Raw genomic sequence first — 17,426 nt, 5'->3', positions numbered from 1 at the left:
TTTTCACCATGTGCCCCCATGTGAGCATAATATTTATAAATCGTGTGTAAGTACTACTGTGCTAATACATACATATACATATTATAAAACAAATACAAAAAATAGATTTCACGCAGAAGGAAATGGACCCGAAGGGAGGCAGTGACTTCTCCATAGTCACTCAGCCAGCAGGTTGCAGACTAAGGATGGAACTCAGGCCCAATTAGGAGATGATTTTCTTTTTTCATTGCCAGTTCCACAGTGTTAGAACAGGGGAACATGGAGAACTAGTCACAGGAAAGAAAGGGGTGGCTGAGATGGTCAGAGCAAAACTGTTACGGAGCCAGAGGCAGGAGTCTGGGTTCAAATCCAAACACACAGGATGCCCGTCACTCCTTCTGCAGCAGGTCCTGGGAGGCTGAGCCAGGGAAGCTCCTGAAAGTGGTTTCCTACCCTGCAGCTGGGGTCCCTGGGCAGTCCCAGCCCCGGAACCACCAGCCCGGGGCTTTACCGCTGATAGCCAGAGGGTGGCAGCCTCTGCCTGCTTTTGGCTACCTGGCCAGTACTCGCTGACCGGGATGGAATAGCTGATGCCTGCCCTCCTCAGCTCCTCCAGACCCAGACGCAATCAGTGACTACCTGCAGCTGAATTAGTACAGGACCCCAAGCAAGGGCTTCTCGGGTCTCTAGTTCCTCATCCAGAAAATGGTGGCCAAAACACCATGGCCGTAACCCCTAGAAAATGGGCAGGAGCCACCCCACATCGGGAGACTGAGTCACGCGCCCAGGGGAGCCCAAGTGCAGCTAAAGGAAACAGGCCAGGTCCAGGGGGAAGGGCAGGGGCTGGGCAAGCCCAGCAGTGCACAGAATGCTGCTACGGCTGGGCCCACCATGACTTCCCAGGCCTCACTGGCATTGGCCTGCTGACATAGGAAGCAGTTAAGCCAGGCTGCCGAAGACGTCGAGTGTAGGCAGGTAAGCCAAGGAGGCCAGGAGGAGGCTGTGGACCTTGAATGGTGACAGAAACTGGGTGAGGAGCTGTGAGCTAGCACCACGGTTGGCAGAGAATGAGGTAGGAGAGGCTGGTAGGTGAGGATGTGAGGGAGGTGGAGGGGCCTACCTGGATGATGAGTCTCAAAGGAGCAGGGCCCCAGGGGTGTGCTGGTAAACGTGTAACAACTAAGCCCGGTTCACAGCACGTGCCTGGGGCTGTGGTGTAAACGCAGCGCCCGTCGGTGATTTCAAGTTACTGACATGATGTGGCTGACCGCTGCTATAGTAAGGGATACGCACCAGCTCCAGACGCCCCTAGGGACTCTGACACGACACATCAGTGGGGATGTCACTCCTGAGTGCTGGAAGGGGTGCCCTCTGGGGCGGAGCAGGTGTGAGCTGAGGCCCCTGGTGCCCACAACAGCCTAGGAGTAGCTTGGGCTTTGGGGGAGTGGCCACCTACGACTTTAGAGCTGATGGCACTCCCGCCACCCTTTCGCCCACCCCCACCCCCGTTTGCTTTGTATCTGCTTTCCAAAGGGACTCGCCTTCCCAGTCTTCACCAAGGGAAGAGGACCAGGCCCCAGGCTCTAGGGAAGGTCCAGGCCTGTGCTGGCCTGTGGGATGACAGGTTGCAGGCAGCGGCCTTGCCCTCCAGAGGCTGGGGAGGCTCAGCTGTGTCTCAGAGCCCTACACACCATGCTGTCCACACCATGCTTGTCCACAGAATGAGGGAAAGGTGAGGGGCTCGGGAGCCCTGGGTCCAGCCTCAGCTACACCAGCAACCTGCTGTCGCTTGGAGCCTATCGGGCTGTCCCTGGGACCCAGTTTCCCCCCACACACGCACATGCACCGGGCCCGTGGCAGCAGCCAAGTTCTGTCAGCCCAGAGGGCATGGAGCTTTGGCCTGGCAGGGGATAATTCTGTCTTCACAGAAAATGATGGCCCCTTGGGCCAGGCCTCTGGGGACCAGAGTCCTGCTCTGTAGCTGCTGCCTCAGCAGATCCCCTGTCAATTAATTTGGCAGCTCAGTGTCCAGGGGCAAGTGGTCTTTGAGGCATAATGTATCCACGTCAGAAATGAGTGATGGGACTCGCCGTGGGGCTGCGTTCATGCCTCCATGCTCGTCCCCCTCCCCCAGAGGCTTGCTTTGTCATCAGTTCCCTGTGTTTGCATGTGTCATCGCCCGGCCACCCCCTGGTCAGCAGGTGGCCCGGGGGACTCGTTGGAGGCCCATTATCGGTGCTAGTGGTGAGGGATGATGGAGGGGCAGGCCCATCTGCACACACATTAGACCCTTTGTCTCTGGGCTGGTGGGGAAGATGAATGAGGCCTGTCGCTAGGGCTCTGCTACCCGGGGGACATCCGGGGCCTGGGATGGACCTGGGCTGGGTGTTGTGTGGAAAGTGGACAGAACCAGATCAAACAGGCTGAACCAGAGAGAGCTGAACAAGAAGGCCAGGGAGAGGAGGCCCTGAGAACTGTGAGCGTGAGGCGAGAGTCGGCTTGTGCTATGCTGGGGTTTCCCCTACGAAAGCTGGCGCTTGGTCTTATGGAGCTGGGGTTCCATTTGCCTTGCGTTCAGTCCAGGCTGACAGTCAAGACTAGTTGGCGAAACCGAGGCCTGAGAAAGCCAGGGACTTGCCTAAGGTCCCCTCAGGAATCAGGAGCCGGGTTGGGAGAAGAGCTGATGTGAGGACACCCCCACTGACACCCCACTGCATTCGGCACAAACGCAGCTAAGCATCTGTGGGCCTCTGGGGAGCAGGCTGAGGGCTGCGGGGCTGCGGAGGGAGGTCCAGGCGGAGTGAGCTCCGAAAACAGCTCGACAACCCAAAGCCATGCATACACAGGAGCAGGCGGAGCCCGCCAGGTGGCTGGGCCACAGGCTACTGGGGATAGAAAGCAGCCCAAACGCTGTCTCTTGTGTTCCCCTCCAGAGAGGCCTCTGCCAGACTGGGTTTCCAGAGCCCCTTCCTAATCACACGCAAGGACCTGCCCCCAGCACGTGAACCTGTTGGTCAGGCGTGAGCCATACCAGGTTAACAACCGTGCATCTCCAAGGCCGGCAGGCAGGCAGTGTGGTGTTCACCTCCCTCGTCTTGCCTAACTTCACACCCGATTGAGGGAGGGCCTGGTGTCTAAATTGTGTAGAGGAGGATGCTGGGGGTCCATGAGAGGGGGTGTGACTGGCCCAAGCCTCATGGCAGGACAGCCATGCAGCCATGAGACCAGATTTGCCCAAGTCCACCCCCAACCCCACAGCCCTGCAGTTTTGAAGTGGCTGAAACAATGACAAAACTCCCCTCTCCCACCTGACAACCCTGCCCCCACCCTCACACACGGAGGGTGATGCCCCCAGGACAGCCATGTCAGCTGTCAGGGGGATAGATAGGTCATCATTAATGAGTTAGCGCGTCCCATCCCCCTTGTGGGCTGGGAGCAGATGGCTCTAACGACCGCTGGGCCTGGCCTCCCACTGCTATCCTTCATTTGTGCCCCCCCAAAATGACAGTGACAGGGAACACCCCACCTCTCCTCCTAAGATGCAGTCTCCCCATCTCTGAGGCACCCGGGCCAGGTAGGAACAGAGGTATCAGCTTCGTCAGAAAAAAGCCAGAGGCAGAAGCAGTAATGCCGGCTTTTCAAGGAGGGTGGGAAGCAGATAAAGGAGGCACTGAGGTGTGAGGTCACCTGGGCCAAGAAGGACCTCCAGTTTGGGTGAAGGCAGGAACCCCATCCTGAGTGCCTTTCTCACCTCTCAAAGCCGGGTACTTCCCAGCAGAACCTCCTGGGATCCCATATTTCTTCTCTCCACCATGGGGACGGCGGGACACACCAACAGACTAAGTGGGGGCCGGGGTAGAGTCATGCCTTCCAGGGGGTCATTTCCTGCTCCCCACAACCACTGGCCTGAGTCAGGCCTCTGCTCCTGGGGGGCCCTCCTCAAAGGCCCATTAACCGACTGTGGTCCAAACATAATGTCAAGTGTGGCATCTGATTTGCACCCTGGTTCTGTGGAAAGGACGGAGGGTTGCCCAGGTCCAGGAGCCCCCAGGATGATGCTGAGTCCTGCAGGGGCATTGGGGTGCAGGCAGCTCTGGGGGGACACGGAGGCGGTCAGCTGCCAGGCAGCTGGCTGTGCCCCAGAGATGCTGGCAGGCGGAGGGGGCCTGGAGCGCTCAGCTGGGGTAACAATACGCCCATGAATCATATTTACAAACACTCCAGTGAGCAGGAGAGGGACGTTAATTTAATATTCACGTCCTGCAGGGCCTCCAGGAGCCGTGAAGAGGGGGGTGATTGCAGCACGGCAGGAAGTGCAGTGCTGCCGGAATGCGGGGCAGGTCTTATTAGGATGATTAATTTTCGAGTTATCAGCACTAATGCAATCACCACCGAGGGCCACAAACCCTCATCACTCACAGCCCAGGAGGGACGGGTCCTGAGCTCGCCAGTGGGGGAGAAGGCAGCCAGCACCCCAGTCCTCACGCTCCAAGGCCTGATGAGCTGAGCGCGAGATCTGACCACCGGGTGGAGGCCCGAGGCCGGGACCCCTCAGGTGGGGCTCCCAAGGCTCACCCAGCTGCCTCACTGATGGGGAGAAGGGAAAGGCTTCCCCTGGACATCTGGGAGGCTGAGCAGCTGTCCTGCCCACTGCCCAGAAGGAGCCCAAGGGCTCTGATACGGCCCCACGCCCCACATCCGTCAACCTGGATTAGAGGGGCCGCAGGGAGCCCGGGCTGCTGGGAACAGGGAGAGGAGGTGAGCACGCTCGCCTGAAGCCCATTAATCCTGCCCTGGTGACTGAGTGCCGTGACCGGCGGGCATTGTGCTGCATGCGCACGCGCCACGCAGGGTGGCGAGAGGTGATTGATCAGGCACCAGTGGTGTCTCTTTCTTTATGGACTTTCAAAGGCACCATTTGGCATCCCGAGCAGGCGATCGATGAGAGGCAGCTGACCCCCGTGGCCAACTCCAGGCAGCAGGTGGATGGGCCCACGTGGGGGACGGTCGGGAGAAGGCCCCCATCACGCGCTCTGCACCGTTAGCAGGACGGGCCTTCCCGATGCAGGGCTGTCGGCCATCAATTTACCCTCTCCTTTCGCACTGAAAGGGAAGCTGGAGCAGTTGCCCGTTTTCTGATAAATTATAGCCACCCGTTCCCCAGCCTTGCACCCAGAGGATCCCAGCACTTGTATAAATCAGACTAATGAAAGCTGAGGTTGTCATCTTAAAGAGCAGGCATTCATTCAGGGTACCGTTATGAAGTGTCAGCTAGGTGCCCGGGCTGAGCACTGGGGATGTGGAGACAGACTGGAGGTGGTCTCCGCCAGCAAAAGGCCCACAGGCCGGTGGTGCAGGCGGGCATACACACCAATCATCACAAAAGGCAGCATCCAGGCAGCCTGGGGTAAGAAGCAGCAGCACCTCCTAGCTGTGTGGCCTCGGGCCAGCGCCTCAGCCTCTCTGAGCTTCAGCGCCCTAACCTGAGAGGCAGCCATGAGGACACCTACCTCACAGGATGGTTGTAAGAGTTAAATGCCAGTGCGCCCAGGCCTAGCCCAATGCCTGACACCGGGGCTGAGGTGGTGGTGGGCGGGCGGGGCACGACAAATGGTGAGCTCCCTCTCAGACCTCTGCTTCTACCCTCTATGGTGAAACTCACCCAAGGCTGCAGGGGTGGGGGGGGGCAGGAGGAGATGCTGGACTCCACCTGGCACCTGGGAGACCAGGAAGGACTCACAGAGAGGGGATGTTGAGGTGAGACTTCGAGAACAGGGGTTGGGGGCAAGTGTGGGGTGCAGAGATGTGGGGTGTAGGGGAGAGGCAGAAAGAACTCACACAGGATGGAGGGTGCCAAGAGGGAAAAGCTGGGAAGAGGGAAGACACATGTGCCGGCACCTGGAGCGCTGAGCTCGCAGTGCAGGGTCACAGCAGCACAGGAGTCTGGAGGCTGCACTGACTGAGGGATGGACAGGGCCAGTGAAGGTTCCGGGCTGGGAGGCCTGAGGGTGGAGGGGCGGGACTGAGGAAGAACATCAGTGGGCAGTGGTGAGAGAGGAGAGGGCGGCTCAGCCAGGAGGGCCAGCCTGGCAACAGGCTCACTGCAGGGGCACATATGACGGGCCAGGGCCACCCGGAGAACACCTGCCCCTGACGCAGGTCACGGGCAGGGAGGTTCAGACATCCCCGAGCATGCAGATGCACCACGCAGAGATGGAGACACAGTCCGGCTCAGACATGCACACGGAGTGCACACAGTCTGCAGACGTGTATGAGAAAATGGAGGACACGTGCGCAAAAAGCCCAATCACGGAGCACGCGTATCCAAACAGTTAGATACTGGAAACAGGGAGACCAACTCGTCCCTTTGTGCCCAGAGCACTTCCATTTCACCAGAGTCCCACGTCCGGGAAACCCCTGGGTCCCACACAAACCCGGACAGCAGGGGATCCAGGACTGGCCCAGGTGGACAGGCATTGGACCTGCCACACCCCTTTCTCTGGTCCTGGTTTTGAGCAGGGTTGTCCTCATTAGCAATCAGGTGGCCAGAGACCTCAGGATCCCTGGGACTGGCGGGCAAGCGATGAGGGCTCCACCCTGCTCTGCAGTGTGACCTGGGGCCACTCTCTGGGTCTCTAGGTCCTCCGCAGGGAGGGTGGTAAGAGCAAGATCTGGGGCCCCCACCTGGGTTCACCCCCAGCTCTGTCTTCACCAGCTGACTGAGCTTGGGCTGTGTCCTCCTCTGTCATGAGGACCACTGCCAGGGCAGTGGTAAAGGATAGATGGACAGACGGATGGACGCGTGAACGCTTGTGAAGCACTCACTGCCGGCCTGGCATAGTAAAGCTCAGTAATGTCAGCTACTTGTATTCATCCTACTGTGGGAATGACTCTGGGGTCCACCTGACGCCGACGGGAGCCCCTTCTACAGGGCCCTGCGCTGCCGGCCGTCTGACTCCCAGTCCAGTGCTCCTTCCGTCGCATTAACCTAGAAGCCCCCCCAGTAGGGCCGGTGCGCCCCATCCTGTCTTCCGCAGGGCTCCAGCTCTTCTTTGTCCTATGCTGCTGACTCCCAGATTGTCCTGGCACAGTGACCCCAGCCCCCATTACTGCGTCCTGAAGACCCCCACTGGGACCCTCTTCAGAGCCCCCGGCTTTGGGGACTGAACTCTGACCTCCATTCTTCCAGTATGAATTCAGCTGGCCTAAGGGCATGGGGCCAGGCCAGCAGGCCCTGGGAGGCTGAGGCACTGGCGTGCCTCCAGGCAGAAGAAGCAAACCTCAGCAGAAATGTCCCCCGACGGGGACAGCAAGGAAGCAGGTCAGTGGCCTGGGAGGAGCTGGCAGCATGGGGTCTGCAAAGGCAAGGCGGGAGCTGCCAGCCAGAGAACAAAGGGGTCTTGGAGAGAGGGCCCAGGCCCAGCTCCCGCCTCTGAGAAATGCACATGGGGGACGGGCACCAGAAATCGGCCATCCCCATAGACAACTGCAGCCAGCTGATGACAGCCACTGTGGCCTGGGCTCTGGGGTCCCCTGTTCCTAAGGTGAGGCCACCTGACGCTGAGGGGAGCCCCTTCCACAGGGAGCTCCTTGCAGATTTGTTTCCCACTGGAGCTGTCAGGGGCTCAGAGCCGGCCAGGCTCCAGCCCTCTGACGCTTCCTGCCCAGAAGGCCCTTCCTCTCTGCCTGCCGAGAGATCCCCGTTAACCACCCCTGTCCCCCCCCCCAAGCTTAATGTCACCTGCTGGGGGAAGTACAATGTCCCAGAAGTTAAATGCCCTTCCTGGGCTGCCAAAGTGCTTCCTGCCCCCCTTCATAGCCTTACACAGCGTCCCAAACTTGAGCTGGTGCAGCCTGTTAGTTTGGAGGCCATATCCCTTCTCTGAACCCCACGCCTGGCCCAGGGAATTCCCTCTAAAAGCCCTGGGCGAGTGAGTGAATCTACTCATGGGTCTTACGTTCCAGGAGTCTTTATGCTCTAGATCAGCGGTTCTCAACCTTCCTAATGCCGCGACCCCTTAATACAGTTCCTCATGTTGTGGTGACCCCCAACCATAAAATGATTTTCGTTGTTACTCTATAACTGTCATTTTGCTACTGTTATGAATCATAATGTAAATATCTTTTTGTTTTCCGATGGTCTTAGGCAACCCCTGTGAAAGGGTTGTTCGACCCCCCAAAGGGGTCGCGACCCACAGGTTGAGAACCGCTGCTCTAGATAGTCAAAGGCCGATGTTCTCGCCCAAATCCAAAGGGAACCCTGACCGTAAGCCCATGTGTGGGAGCGTGTAACACACACACAGGGCACCCTGGGAATGTGCCAGAACCCCAGATGGAGGACTGATTGACAGCGCAGATGCGTCCAGCCCAGAAGCCACCTTTGCCTGCTTGCCTGCCGGTGCCGGGGCCATCTCCTTGGACTAAGTGGAGTGTGACTCCCCTTGTTGGCCACCCAGGCAGGGCACTGTCAACCCCTCAGACTACGTGTCACCAGAATTCCATTTGGAACTCCAAGTCCCTGTCACCAGGCCCCCTGCAGCCCCAGCAGAGCTCCACTCTGCAGCCTGAGGTACCCCCAATTCAACTGTGGTCCATATACCACACCTGCGTCCCATTCCAAGCTCGGTCTCTACTCCCTGGAGTCCCTATACTAGGGCACACCGACTCCCCTCATCCTAGAGCCTTCCAGAATGCTGCCTCCTAGTCTCACTGAATGTCACACTCTGAACAGGTGCATGTGTATGTCCCTGTGAAGCTCAAAGCTGTGGGATCCAGTGTCCTTCCCATGAAACTCTCTGGCACACATGGATTGGTGGTCTCACCTTCCCGGCCACCTCTCAGCCGGAAACCCAGCACGTGTGAATCCTTCTCCTTCGCCGCCAGCGTCAAATCAGTCACCGTGTCCTACTGACCGTACTAAGTGTTTTTCAACCTGACCCCTCCTCAAGCTCGAGCCCCCTTTATCTCTTGCCTGGACTCCTGCAGTAGACACCTGGTCCGTTTCCAGGCATCAGCTCCTCACGTCCTTCAATTCACCCTCCACACAGGCCACCAGCGGGATCTGTTTAAAATGCAACCTGACCAAGTCGCTGTTTTCCTTAGAAGTCTCGTCCATGGCTCCCACCGCCTCTCAGTGGAAATGAGCACAGTGGGTCCTGCAGAACACCAGGCACAGACTCATAAGTTCAGGAAAGCTGTACGCCAAACGGCCCTCTTTAAGAGTCATAAAGCACACTAGCTTCGTCATTATCCTGAGCTCCAGGGTCTTGAGTTCTGACCACTCTCACCTTCCTGCTGCTCTGCGCTGCGTCCCCCCCCCCTTCCGTTACACGCTTCCTTCAACCTCACAGGACGTCCAGGCCTCGAGCCCCTTCGTTTTCTCCCCACCTACGAAGCCAGAAACCTGGAGTCAAACTGGCCTCTTGCTCCCATGTCCTCCTCCCTTGCAGGTACAGCCCGTCATAGAATACTGGAGGGCCCAGCTGGCTGTACAAGGAGCATCATCTGCAAAGCTTGCAAAACAGCTTCCCAGGCCCTGCCCCTGACTTACTGAACAGAAATCTCCAGGGCTGGGGCCTGAGAGTCTGAATTTAGAGAACACGTGCCCAGGTTGCTATGATGCCTGGTTCACATCACAGATTGGCGTTGAGGAACAGGTTGCTATGATGCCTGGTTCACATCACAGACTGGCATTGGGGAGCAACTATTCTCTAACCAGTCCCCTTCCCGCCTTCACTACCAACAGCACCAGGATTGCCAACGCAGGGCAAGGACCCCTCCCGCGCCCCTGGCAATGTGTGCCCCCTCCTACCCACTCTCCACATTGAAGCAGTGCCAACTTTACAAAATGCAACAGGACCACGGCTCACCTCTGCTTAAAGCCCTTCTCGGTGCCTTCACAGCCCTGTGCCCTTCGTGGGTGGCTTCTGCTCACCTCCTGTCACCTCCTGCCCCACCCTCCTTGGAGAATGCAGCTCCAGCCACGCTGAGACACGTGGTTCCCCCAAACACACAGCTCTGTCTTGGCACAAGCTGTTCTTTCCCCTGCCCTGCAAACGAGGGGACCCACAATCTCGCAATGCTGGATTCCTGCAGAGGCGGCCAGGAGGGTGTTGAGGGGGTGTTGGGGGGCGGGGGGGATGGGGCTTTTCCACTTCTCGCTCCCATTGGTTCTGCGCAGGCGTGAGGAGTAGGGTGGGATCCCCAACTGGGAACAGAAAGGGTCCGCTGGGAGTGAGAGAGCGTCTCCCATTCCCTGGCGGCCCCACTACCCATTTTTACTTTACATTTTGGATATTCTCAAACATCACACAAGTGGAGAGAATGGTGTAAGGCTTCCCCAAGTCCCCACCGCCTAGCTTCCACAATTACCCCTCGGGGCCAACCTTGTTTCCTTTAACCCTCTCCCACAATCCACTTTAAGAAGGGTGGTCTGGGGTGGGTGGGTGGGGGGTGGCAGAAGCACCCCCACCCCCAGCTGGAGGAGCGCGAGTGCCAGGCCTGCGCCCTGGAGAGCCGGAAGGCGAGCGCGCCGTGGGGGCACAGGGGCTGGGGGCTGGGCTCCCGCCGGGCAGGGGCAGGAGAGGCGGGGCCGGGGGCGGGGCTGGAGCGCGCCGGGTGGGGGGCGCTGTCTCGGTGACTCGGGGCGCGCGCTGGGCACAGAGCGCAGTCTCGGCTGTGCAGCTCCGAGCGCACCCTCCGCCTTCCCGCCGCCGTCCCCGCAATCGCCGCCGCCAGCATGCCCAACTTCGCCGGCACCTGGAAGATGCGCAGCAGCGAGAACTTCGACGAGCTCCTGAAGGCCCTGGGTAAGCCCCGGGCCCGTAGGGGGGGTGGCTTTGGGGAAAGACCCCGGCACGAGGGAGGCCCCGGGGCGACAGATGGCGGCGCATTCCGAGGCGCACCCCACCTAGGAGCGGCGAGGGGAGCCCGCCACCCGCGAGTCCGGCGCACGTTGGCTGGACGCGGGGCGCTTTCCCCGACGGCTCCGCCTTTATCTCGTGCTTGGATCATCGCGAGGAGATATTACTGGGGACCGGGGAGGGTCAGGGACTTGACATGTGAAGACTCAGTTTGAGACCGGCCCCTGCCACGAATTCACTGGGCTTCTCCGGGAAAGCCACGTACCCGCTCTGAGTTTCTTACCTGGAAAATCGGGGCGAGGGCCGAGGGAGGAGCGGCTGGGTTTTGAGGCCCCTACCTGCAGTCAGGAGGCGTGGGAGGTGCCCCCAGCCCTGGGACCAGAGCGGGGCGCGCGCGTGCTTCCCGGCAGGTGTGAACGCCATGCTGCGGAAGGTGGCCGTGGCGGCTGCGTCCAAGCCGCACGTGGAGATCCGCCAGGACGGGGACCAGTTCTACATCAAGACATCCACCACTGTGCGCACCACCGAGATCAACTTCAAGGTCGGAGAAGGCTTTGAGGAGGAGACGGTGGACGGACGCAAGTGCCGGGTGAGCCCAAAGCCGGGAAGCCCTGGGCTCGAGAGAGAGAGAGAGTCCTGCCCCTTCTCTGCCAGTTCCCTCCCTAAGCCGCCTCCCCAGGTGCTAAGCGCCGCGCGCCGCGCTCCTGGCGGGGCTTCTGCAGCGCTTTGCGGTGACCCGGGCGCGGGCGGCGCGGGCGCAGGAGGTGGCAGAGCCGCCACGTTTCCTGTCGCAGGTGGATCGGCAGCTCTTGTGTCCCGCCCCCCGGGTCCCTGGGCTCCTGGGGACACTGTGGGTCCAGTTTCAGCAGCCATGAGGGCCCCCACGCCTCTCCCGCCCTCCCGCCCGCCTTCAGCCTGGCTCCTTACAGGCACGGCGGAATCTTTCCAAAAAGCAAGGCAGATTCCCGCTGCGAAATGGACGAGGTGCCCTCTCTGACGCCTCAAGGGCAAGCGTTTTGTATTTCTCAGGATCTCAGCCCGTGGTGAAGGCGGGACTGAAGCAAGGGGATGTGCATTCCTTTTTTCCGATGGGCATGTTAGCGTTTGGTTGATCTCTCTGGAGTGGAATGCAGGGCTGGTTACTCGTGTGTTTTGAGGACAGATGGAAGAAGGCTGCTTCCGTTTATTTAAAAAGTGACAAAATGTCTCCTTCGCTTTCCCCAGTGTTTAACAACTCGAAAACTAGTAACATTCCAGAGTGAGAAACTGTTTTCACCTTTCCCCAGTGGGGCCTGTGTGATGCACAGAGTGGGATCTCTGAGCACTGGGCTTGGGACGAGGACACAGTGACGCTGCCCCTAGGAGCACACTGACCCGCATAGCGGTATTTGGCCCCCAGAGTTGGCACAGCCTGAAAATGATGTCCAGGCTTGGAGCTGGCGGGATCCGAGCCCCTGTCACAACACTGATTGTTAAAACAGAAGAGCAGAACAGCAGCGGCAGTACAGAGAAGGGCTGGGAGGTGAAGCAGGAAAGCATCCAATGGTGGCTGCTGCCAGAGATGGTAATTCTGATAAAAATCAGAGGCTTGCAGGATAGCCCAGAGAGTGGGGCTCTGTCCCCGCCGTGCCCGATGATGCATCCGGGGAGTTGAGTGAGTAGGCACTGGTTGTCCTGGGTCGCCAGCCTCACCCAATGCCGCTCTTTCCTGGGTCCGAGGGCCTCCCTTGCAGCTTTGTGTTAGGTGGACACTGGGGACACCGCAAGGAGTCCCCTCTTTGCCTCCCACCTCCAACAGCATGAAGACCCATCAGATTGTTTGGTTTGGTTTTTAAAAACTTTTTCTAGAAGGATGGTAACCTGGAAAGTGGCAGAGTTTTTACCCTCAGAGCCAGAGACACCCAGGTTTATCAGAGTGGGTTGATGCATGCAAGCCAGAAGGGAAGGCGTTATCCCCAAGTCCATGCACGGAGCAGAGCTCCTGACCTGACAAGGACGTCGTTACTCTTAGCCGCTGTAAAATCTTGTAGCTCTGATGTGAAGCCTCTTGCAGGTAACATCTAGTTGCTTGACGGGTGTTCCACTCTGCTGTACACAAGCCATTGCATGCTCTCAGCTTTATTCCTGGAGACGTACAGCCTGCCCCAAGGCTGTGGCGCTATGCTGAGCGCGTGTGTGGGTGTGTGCAGTACCAGGTGTATTTATGCCCATGTGGTTCCCCCGGTGCTGTGTGTCTGCTGCCAAGGTTGTAATCCATGGTTTTCCCGCCCGCAGAGTTTAGCCACTTGGGAGAGCGAGAACAAGATCCACTGCACACAAACTCTCCTCGAGGGGGACGGCCCCAAAACCTACTGGACCCGGGAGCTGGCCAATGACGAGCTCATCCTGGTGAGGGCCCTGGACCCGATTCCCTAGATGACACCCGCAGTGGGCCACACAAATGTCGTCCCCCCTCTTCCATTCGGAGAGGGACACTGCCCTGGGTTAACATGTGAGCAGAAAACCCACGATGACAGCTTAGGTCAGAGGAAATCGCTGCTCGGTGGTTGGCAGGAGATAGCAGTGGCTCCAAGGGCAGAGGAGGGGGGAAAGGCGGCTGCACAGCTGCCACCATCCAGACTGACCTGTCATCCCTGCAGTGATGGGGTCAGCTGACTTGATCTCGGCCAGCCTCCCTGCCCTGGCTCAGAATGCTTGCGCTTCGTGAGGTCCCAGGGCTCATTTTGGTCCCTCCTCATTTCCCCATTTTGCTGCCTGGGAAAGATTTCAGAAATTCTAGCACGTCAGCACTGGGAGCCTTAGGGAGCATTTCTACCCCCGGACTGAGACACTCCATTGACCTTTGGGAGCCAGGCCAGTTGTGCTTATTTGGGAAGTATCTGAGTGTGACACAGCATGGCAGTGCGGCCTTTAGACCGGGGAGGGTGGGCTCTACCTGAAAAATATTCAGATCAGAACATTCTAAACAGTCCTGGCCACACAACGTTTACCTGGAGAGGCCAAGGTGGAAACCCCTGTAGTTTAATCGCACATCTCCTCTCCCTTTATTTTAGGTGTGGGAGCAAAGGACGACAGGGAGGGCAGGACACCCCATGTCACTCTCCCTGTGTTTTCAGAACCGACCGCCCTTTCCCTGCAGCTCCCTTCTCCCCCCACTAGAAAGGGAAAAGCTGTTATGGGTAACCAGGAAATGATCCCCTTCGTGCTGTCAGGCATGTTCACATCTCCCCTCTAAGACTGCCTGCTTGCCCCATCTTTGCAATGTTGCCTTGAAATGCTGGGAGAGGGGATGGCGGGTGTACTAGGCAGAACTTGCTGTGTGACCTGGCCACGGCCCTTCCCTTCCAAGCTGTAAGATGAAGTCTGACCCCTGAGGTCCCTCTCAGCCCTGAAATGACAGGTTTCTCCTGCGAGAAGACCCTAAGTCGAGCTGCCTGTAACTTTAGCCGCGGCTGCCTGCTCGCTCTCTCCCCCGGCCACCCCTGCAGTGTCTTCACATGCTTCTCCTCCCAGAGAAAGCGACCTGGAGAAAGAGAAAGAGAAGGCTTTGCTGGCGACCTGGAGAGTGTTGTTTCCAGGCAGGGAACACCTGGCAGAGTTGGGGGAGCAAGTTGAGGCTGTGACATGGACATTTAGGGAGAAAACGCGTATATGGTTCGCTGGTACCACAGTTAACAAAGAAGGAGGATGTTTTAGAGTTCCTGAGCATGGTGGAGGGCCATGTAGGCTCGGTTTGCTCTTTGACAAAGTGTGACTTTATCAGGCTCTGTAGTGTCGGGGCAGCCACAGCCCAGCCCAGCTCCGCCAGGAGGACCATTTCCAAACCCCCCTTGCTTGGCCGAGTGCACGAGCCTCAAAGGGAGCCTTGACCCTGGGCATCTGGGGTCTGACGCAGGCTTGTGTTTCAAGGGTTATCATCGTTAGGAAGTTCAAACGTAGGGAAATGCTGGCTCCGTATGACAAGAGGCAAATTAATTCTAGTGACATTGAAATAAGCTGTCCCAGTGCCAACAGTACATCGCCCTCGGGCTGTAAGTTGCTTTCTTTGGAAAAACTGAGTATCTGCCCTTCAACCACTCTGAAACATCCCACAGTTTCTTTCCGGAGCTTCCAGCGTAGTTTGCTGGCTGAGAAGAACATTCTAAATGTGGTCGGAAACATGGCAGTTTCTTCTTGTGTCCTGAAGTCATCTGTTGGCCTGGCTGAGGTGTCATTACAGGGCAGGTAAAGAGGCCAGTCCCTAATGATGGCATTCCAGTTGACACTCCCTGGCTGTAGAGCTTGCAGAGTTTTGGAAAACTGACTTGGTTCTGAGAGGTCCAGAAGTCTGAGGGGTGAACATCGGTGGAAACTCCTGCTCCCCTCCCCGGCACACAGAGCTGCGTGCTTCCCTCACTAATGCAGAAACTAGAGGAGAACAAAGCAGGTATAACTGTGTCCGTATGACCGGGAGCTCCCTCCTTGGAAGAGCAGCAGGGATGAGCACGAACGACTTCGTGTTCCCTGGGATGACGTCCTAGCTCACATACTCTGACAGCATCCCATGATCCACTGAGGGATCCGGCAAGGAGCTGAAGATTCCAGTAGCTCCAAGCTCTAAGTCCAGGGCCCTTAACCCCGCTGGGGCCTCGGGCCCCTCTGAGAATCTGAAAGACAGGGACCCTCTGCAGAAAAATGTCCGTCTGCACATGCACACGCACGTCAGGCCCACAGCATGGGGACTTCTTGCTTTCTGGTTTTGCTTTTTAACATACATCTTGCTTTCCCTGTTCCAGCTGCCTGTGAAAGCCCAGGGTTTGGGGAGCGTGGAGACAGCTTACTTATGGGCGATACCATTTCAGGGGTCAGAAGAAATCCATCCTTCCCACAGCAAACAAACAAAGAGCCACAGATTTTAGCTGCAAAGAGCCTTTGGAATCATCCTGTTCAGTTCCACCCTGCCCCTCCCTCCTCCTCCAGCCACAAACTTGTCAGGAGGGGACCGGAGCCCCCGCTCACCCACTGGGGCTTTGTAGCTGAGACCAGTTTTCTAGCTTGTGGGTGACCTGAGTGTTACTTCTCCAGCATCTCAAATGGTCTCCGAGCTGCACAGCTGCTCCCTGAAAGGCCTCTGCACCCCTCCGAGGCGATTCCGTTTGGCTGGTCAGCGTTGGGACCCAGGGCTCCAGCTGCCCAACCCCTTGCTCTCTTGAAGTCATTTGAAAAGAAACAGAAACCACTTCAGAAATGTCCAATGTGACATTCTCCTCCTTTCAGTTTAATTTCAAAAGCAAAGCCAGGAAACTTGCATTTCTTATGTCAGCATTCACAGGTTCCAGAAGGAAAACTGCATATAACCTAATTCTATACCCTGGTTGCCAGTGTGGCGCTTAAGGGAGAAAAGAAGAAAGAAAACCCTTAGCACTTACTTAGCACGAGCACATGGTACAGGAAATTGAATGTCTGTTTGAAAGCGTTTTTAACAGGCCAGTAAGTGGCCTTATTAGCGATATGCTTTAAACATTTGTGTACAGGCATCTGCCCTGATTGGTTTTCCTTCTTTTCTGCAGACGTTTGGCGCCGATGACGTGGTCTGCACAAGAATTTATGTTCGGGAGTGAAGGCAGCCGGCTTGCTCCTGCTATGGGGGTGCGATGCATGTCCCCCCAAGGAATGTCATAGGTCCGAGCTGCCAGTGGACGCCCCTCCCCAAGTCGACATTAGGTGACCCCGCTTTCCCCACACCTGCCTGCGTTGTAGTGCTTCCCTCTGCCCCAGGCCAGTGCTCCAGGGCACTTGCTCGCTTTCACCCGTCATTAAACTGGTTGGACACGTCTCAGGCGTCTCCCTTCTTTGCCCTGTCTCTTGTTTCCCACACGGGGTCTGTGTGTGCCTGCTGTCCCGTCCTGGGCACTGTGCTGGCCTGGGCTGTGCGTCCAGCCTCTGCCTGCTGCCAGGTGCCGTGCTCGGCGCTCCAGTGGGGCTGGCCAGCTGGGCTCTCTCCAACTGGGTCCAGGCTGCAGATCCAGGTATGTCTGAACCTCAGTGTGCTGATTTTCAATTGAATGAGTTGGCATGTTGGTTCCCAGCAGGAATTGGAGGGCACGTTCAAAAGGGGTAACGTTGGGAGAGCTCAGAATGAAGGGACCGTTTACATGGACAGGACGGACAAAGAGAGCCAACAAACGGTGGGAGACATTTGGACTAGCGGCCGCAGAGCCGTTAGCCCCCCAGGCTTTAAGACAGAGGGGTCACCAGCCCACAGGCGCTGTAGCCTGGAAGAGGGACCTCCCTGTAGGAGCTGTGGCAGCACACACATAGCCACAGCCGAAACATGGCCCCAGTGGATGCGTATGTGGGTGGGTGGATGGGGGTTTGTCTGGCTTGGCTTGGAACTAGGGGCTAAGGATCCTGGTCTGACACCTTTCAGTCTCTGATCTACCTATTCTGCCCTTTGGCCAAACCCAGCTGGAATCCAGATGGCGAGGGTGTGTGTGTGTGTGGGGGGGGAGGTGCTGTCCACAAAAGCCACCTTCCCAGGACACAACCAGTCAGAGAATGGGTCTGAATATGCAAGTGGACAACCTGCAGTTGCCAACTTTTACT

The 17,426-nt window shown here is 57.8% G+C and overlaps 1 protein-coding gene across 1 annotated transcript; it reads left to right on the top strand.

Moving 5' to 3' along the window:
* The first annotated feature begins 10,627 nt into the window (after positions 1-10,627).
* CRABP1 (cellular retinoic acid binding protein 1) lies at positions 10,628-16,648 on the top strand. Its single transcript, XM_019640066.1, has 4 exons — positions 10,628-10,787; positions 11,252-11,430; positions 13,116-13,229; positions 16,391-16,648. Exons 1-4 carry the CDS (start codon positions 10,718-10,720, stop codon positions 16,439-16,441), a joined length of 414 nt encoding a protein of 137 aa, XP_019495611.1. The 5' UTR covers positions 10,628-10,717; the 3' UTR covers positions 16,442-16,648.
* The last annotated feature ends 778 nt before the right edge of the window (positions 16,649-17,426 follow it).

The sequence above is a fragment of the Hipposideros armiger genome, unplaced genomic scaffold (assembly GCF_001890085.2).
Source record: "Hipposideros armiger isolate ML-2016 unplaced genomic scaffold, ASM189008v1 scaffold_48, whole genome shotgun sequence".
Taxonomy (NCBI): domain Eukaryota; kingdom Metazoa; phylum Chordata; class Mammalia; order Chiroptera; family Hipposideridae; genus Hipposideros; species Hipposideros armiger.
This window is presented reverse-complemented; position numbering and strand designations above follow the sequence as displayed.

Coding starts and splice junctions, on each gene's coding strand:
- CRABP1 (XM_019640066.1), top strand. CDS start 10,718: ATGCCCAACTTCGCCGGCACCTGGAAGATGCGCAGCAGCGAGAACTTC. Junction 10,788..11,251: donor CGAGCTCCTGAAGGCCCTGG/GTAAGCCCCGGG, acceptor GCTTCCCGGCAG/GTGTGAACGCCATGCTGCGG. Junction 11,431..13,115: donor TGGACGGACGCAAGTGCCGG/GTGAGCCCAAAG, acceptor TCCCGCCCGCAG/AGTTTAGCCACTTGGGAGAG.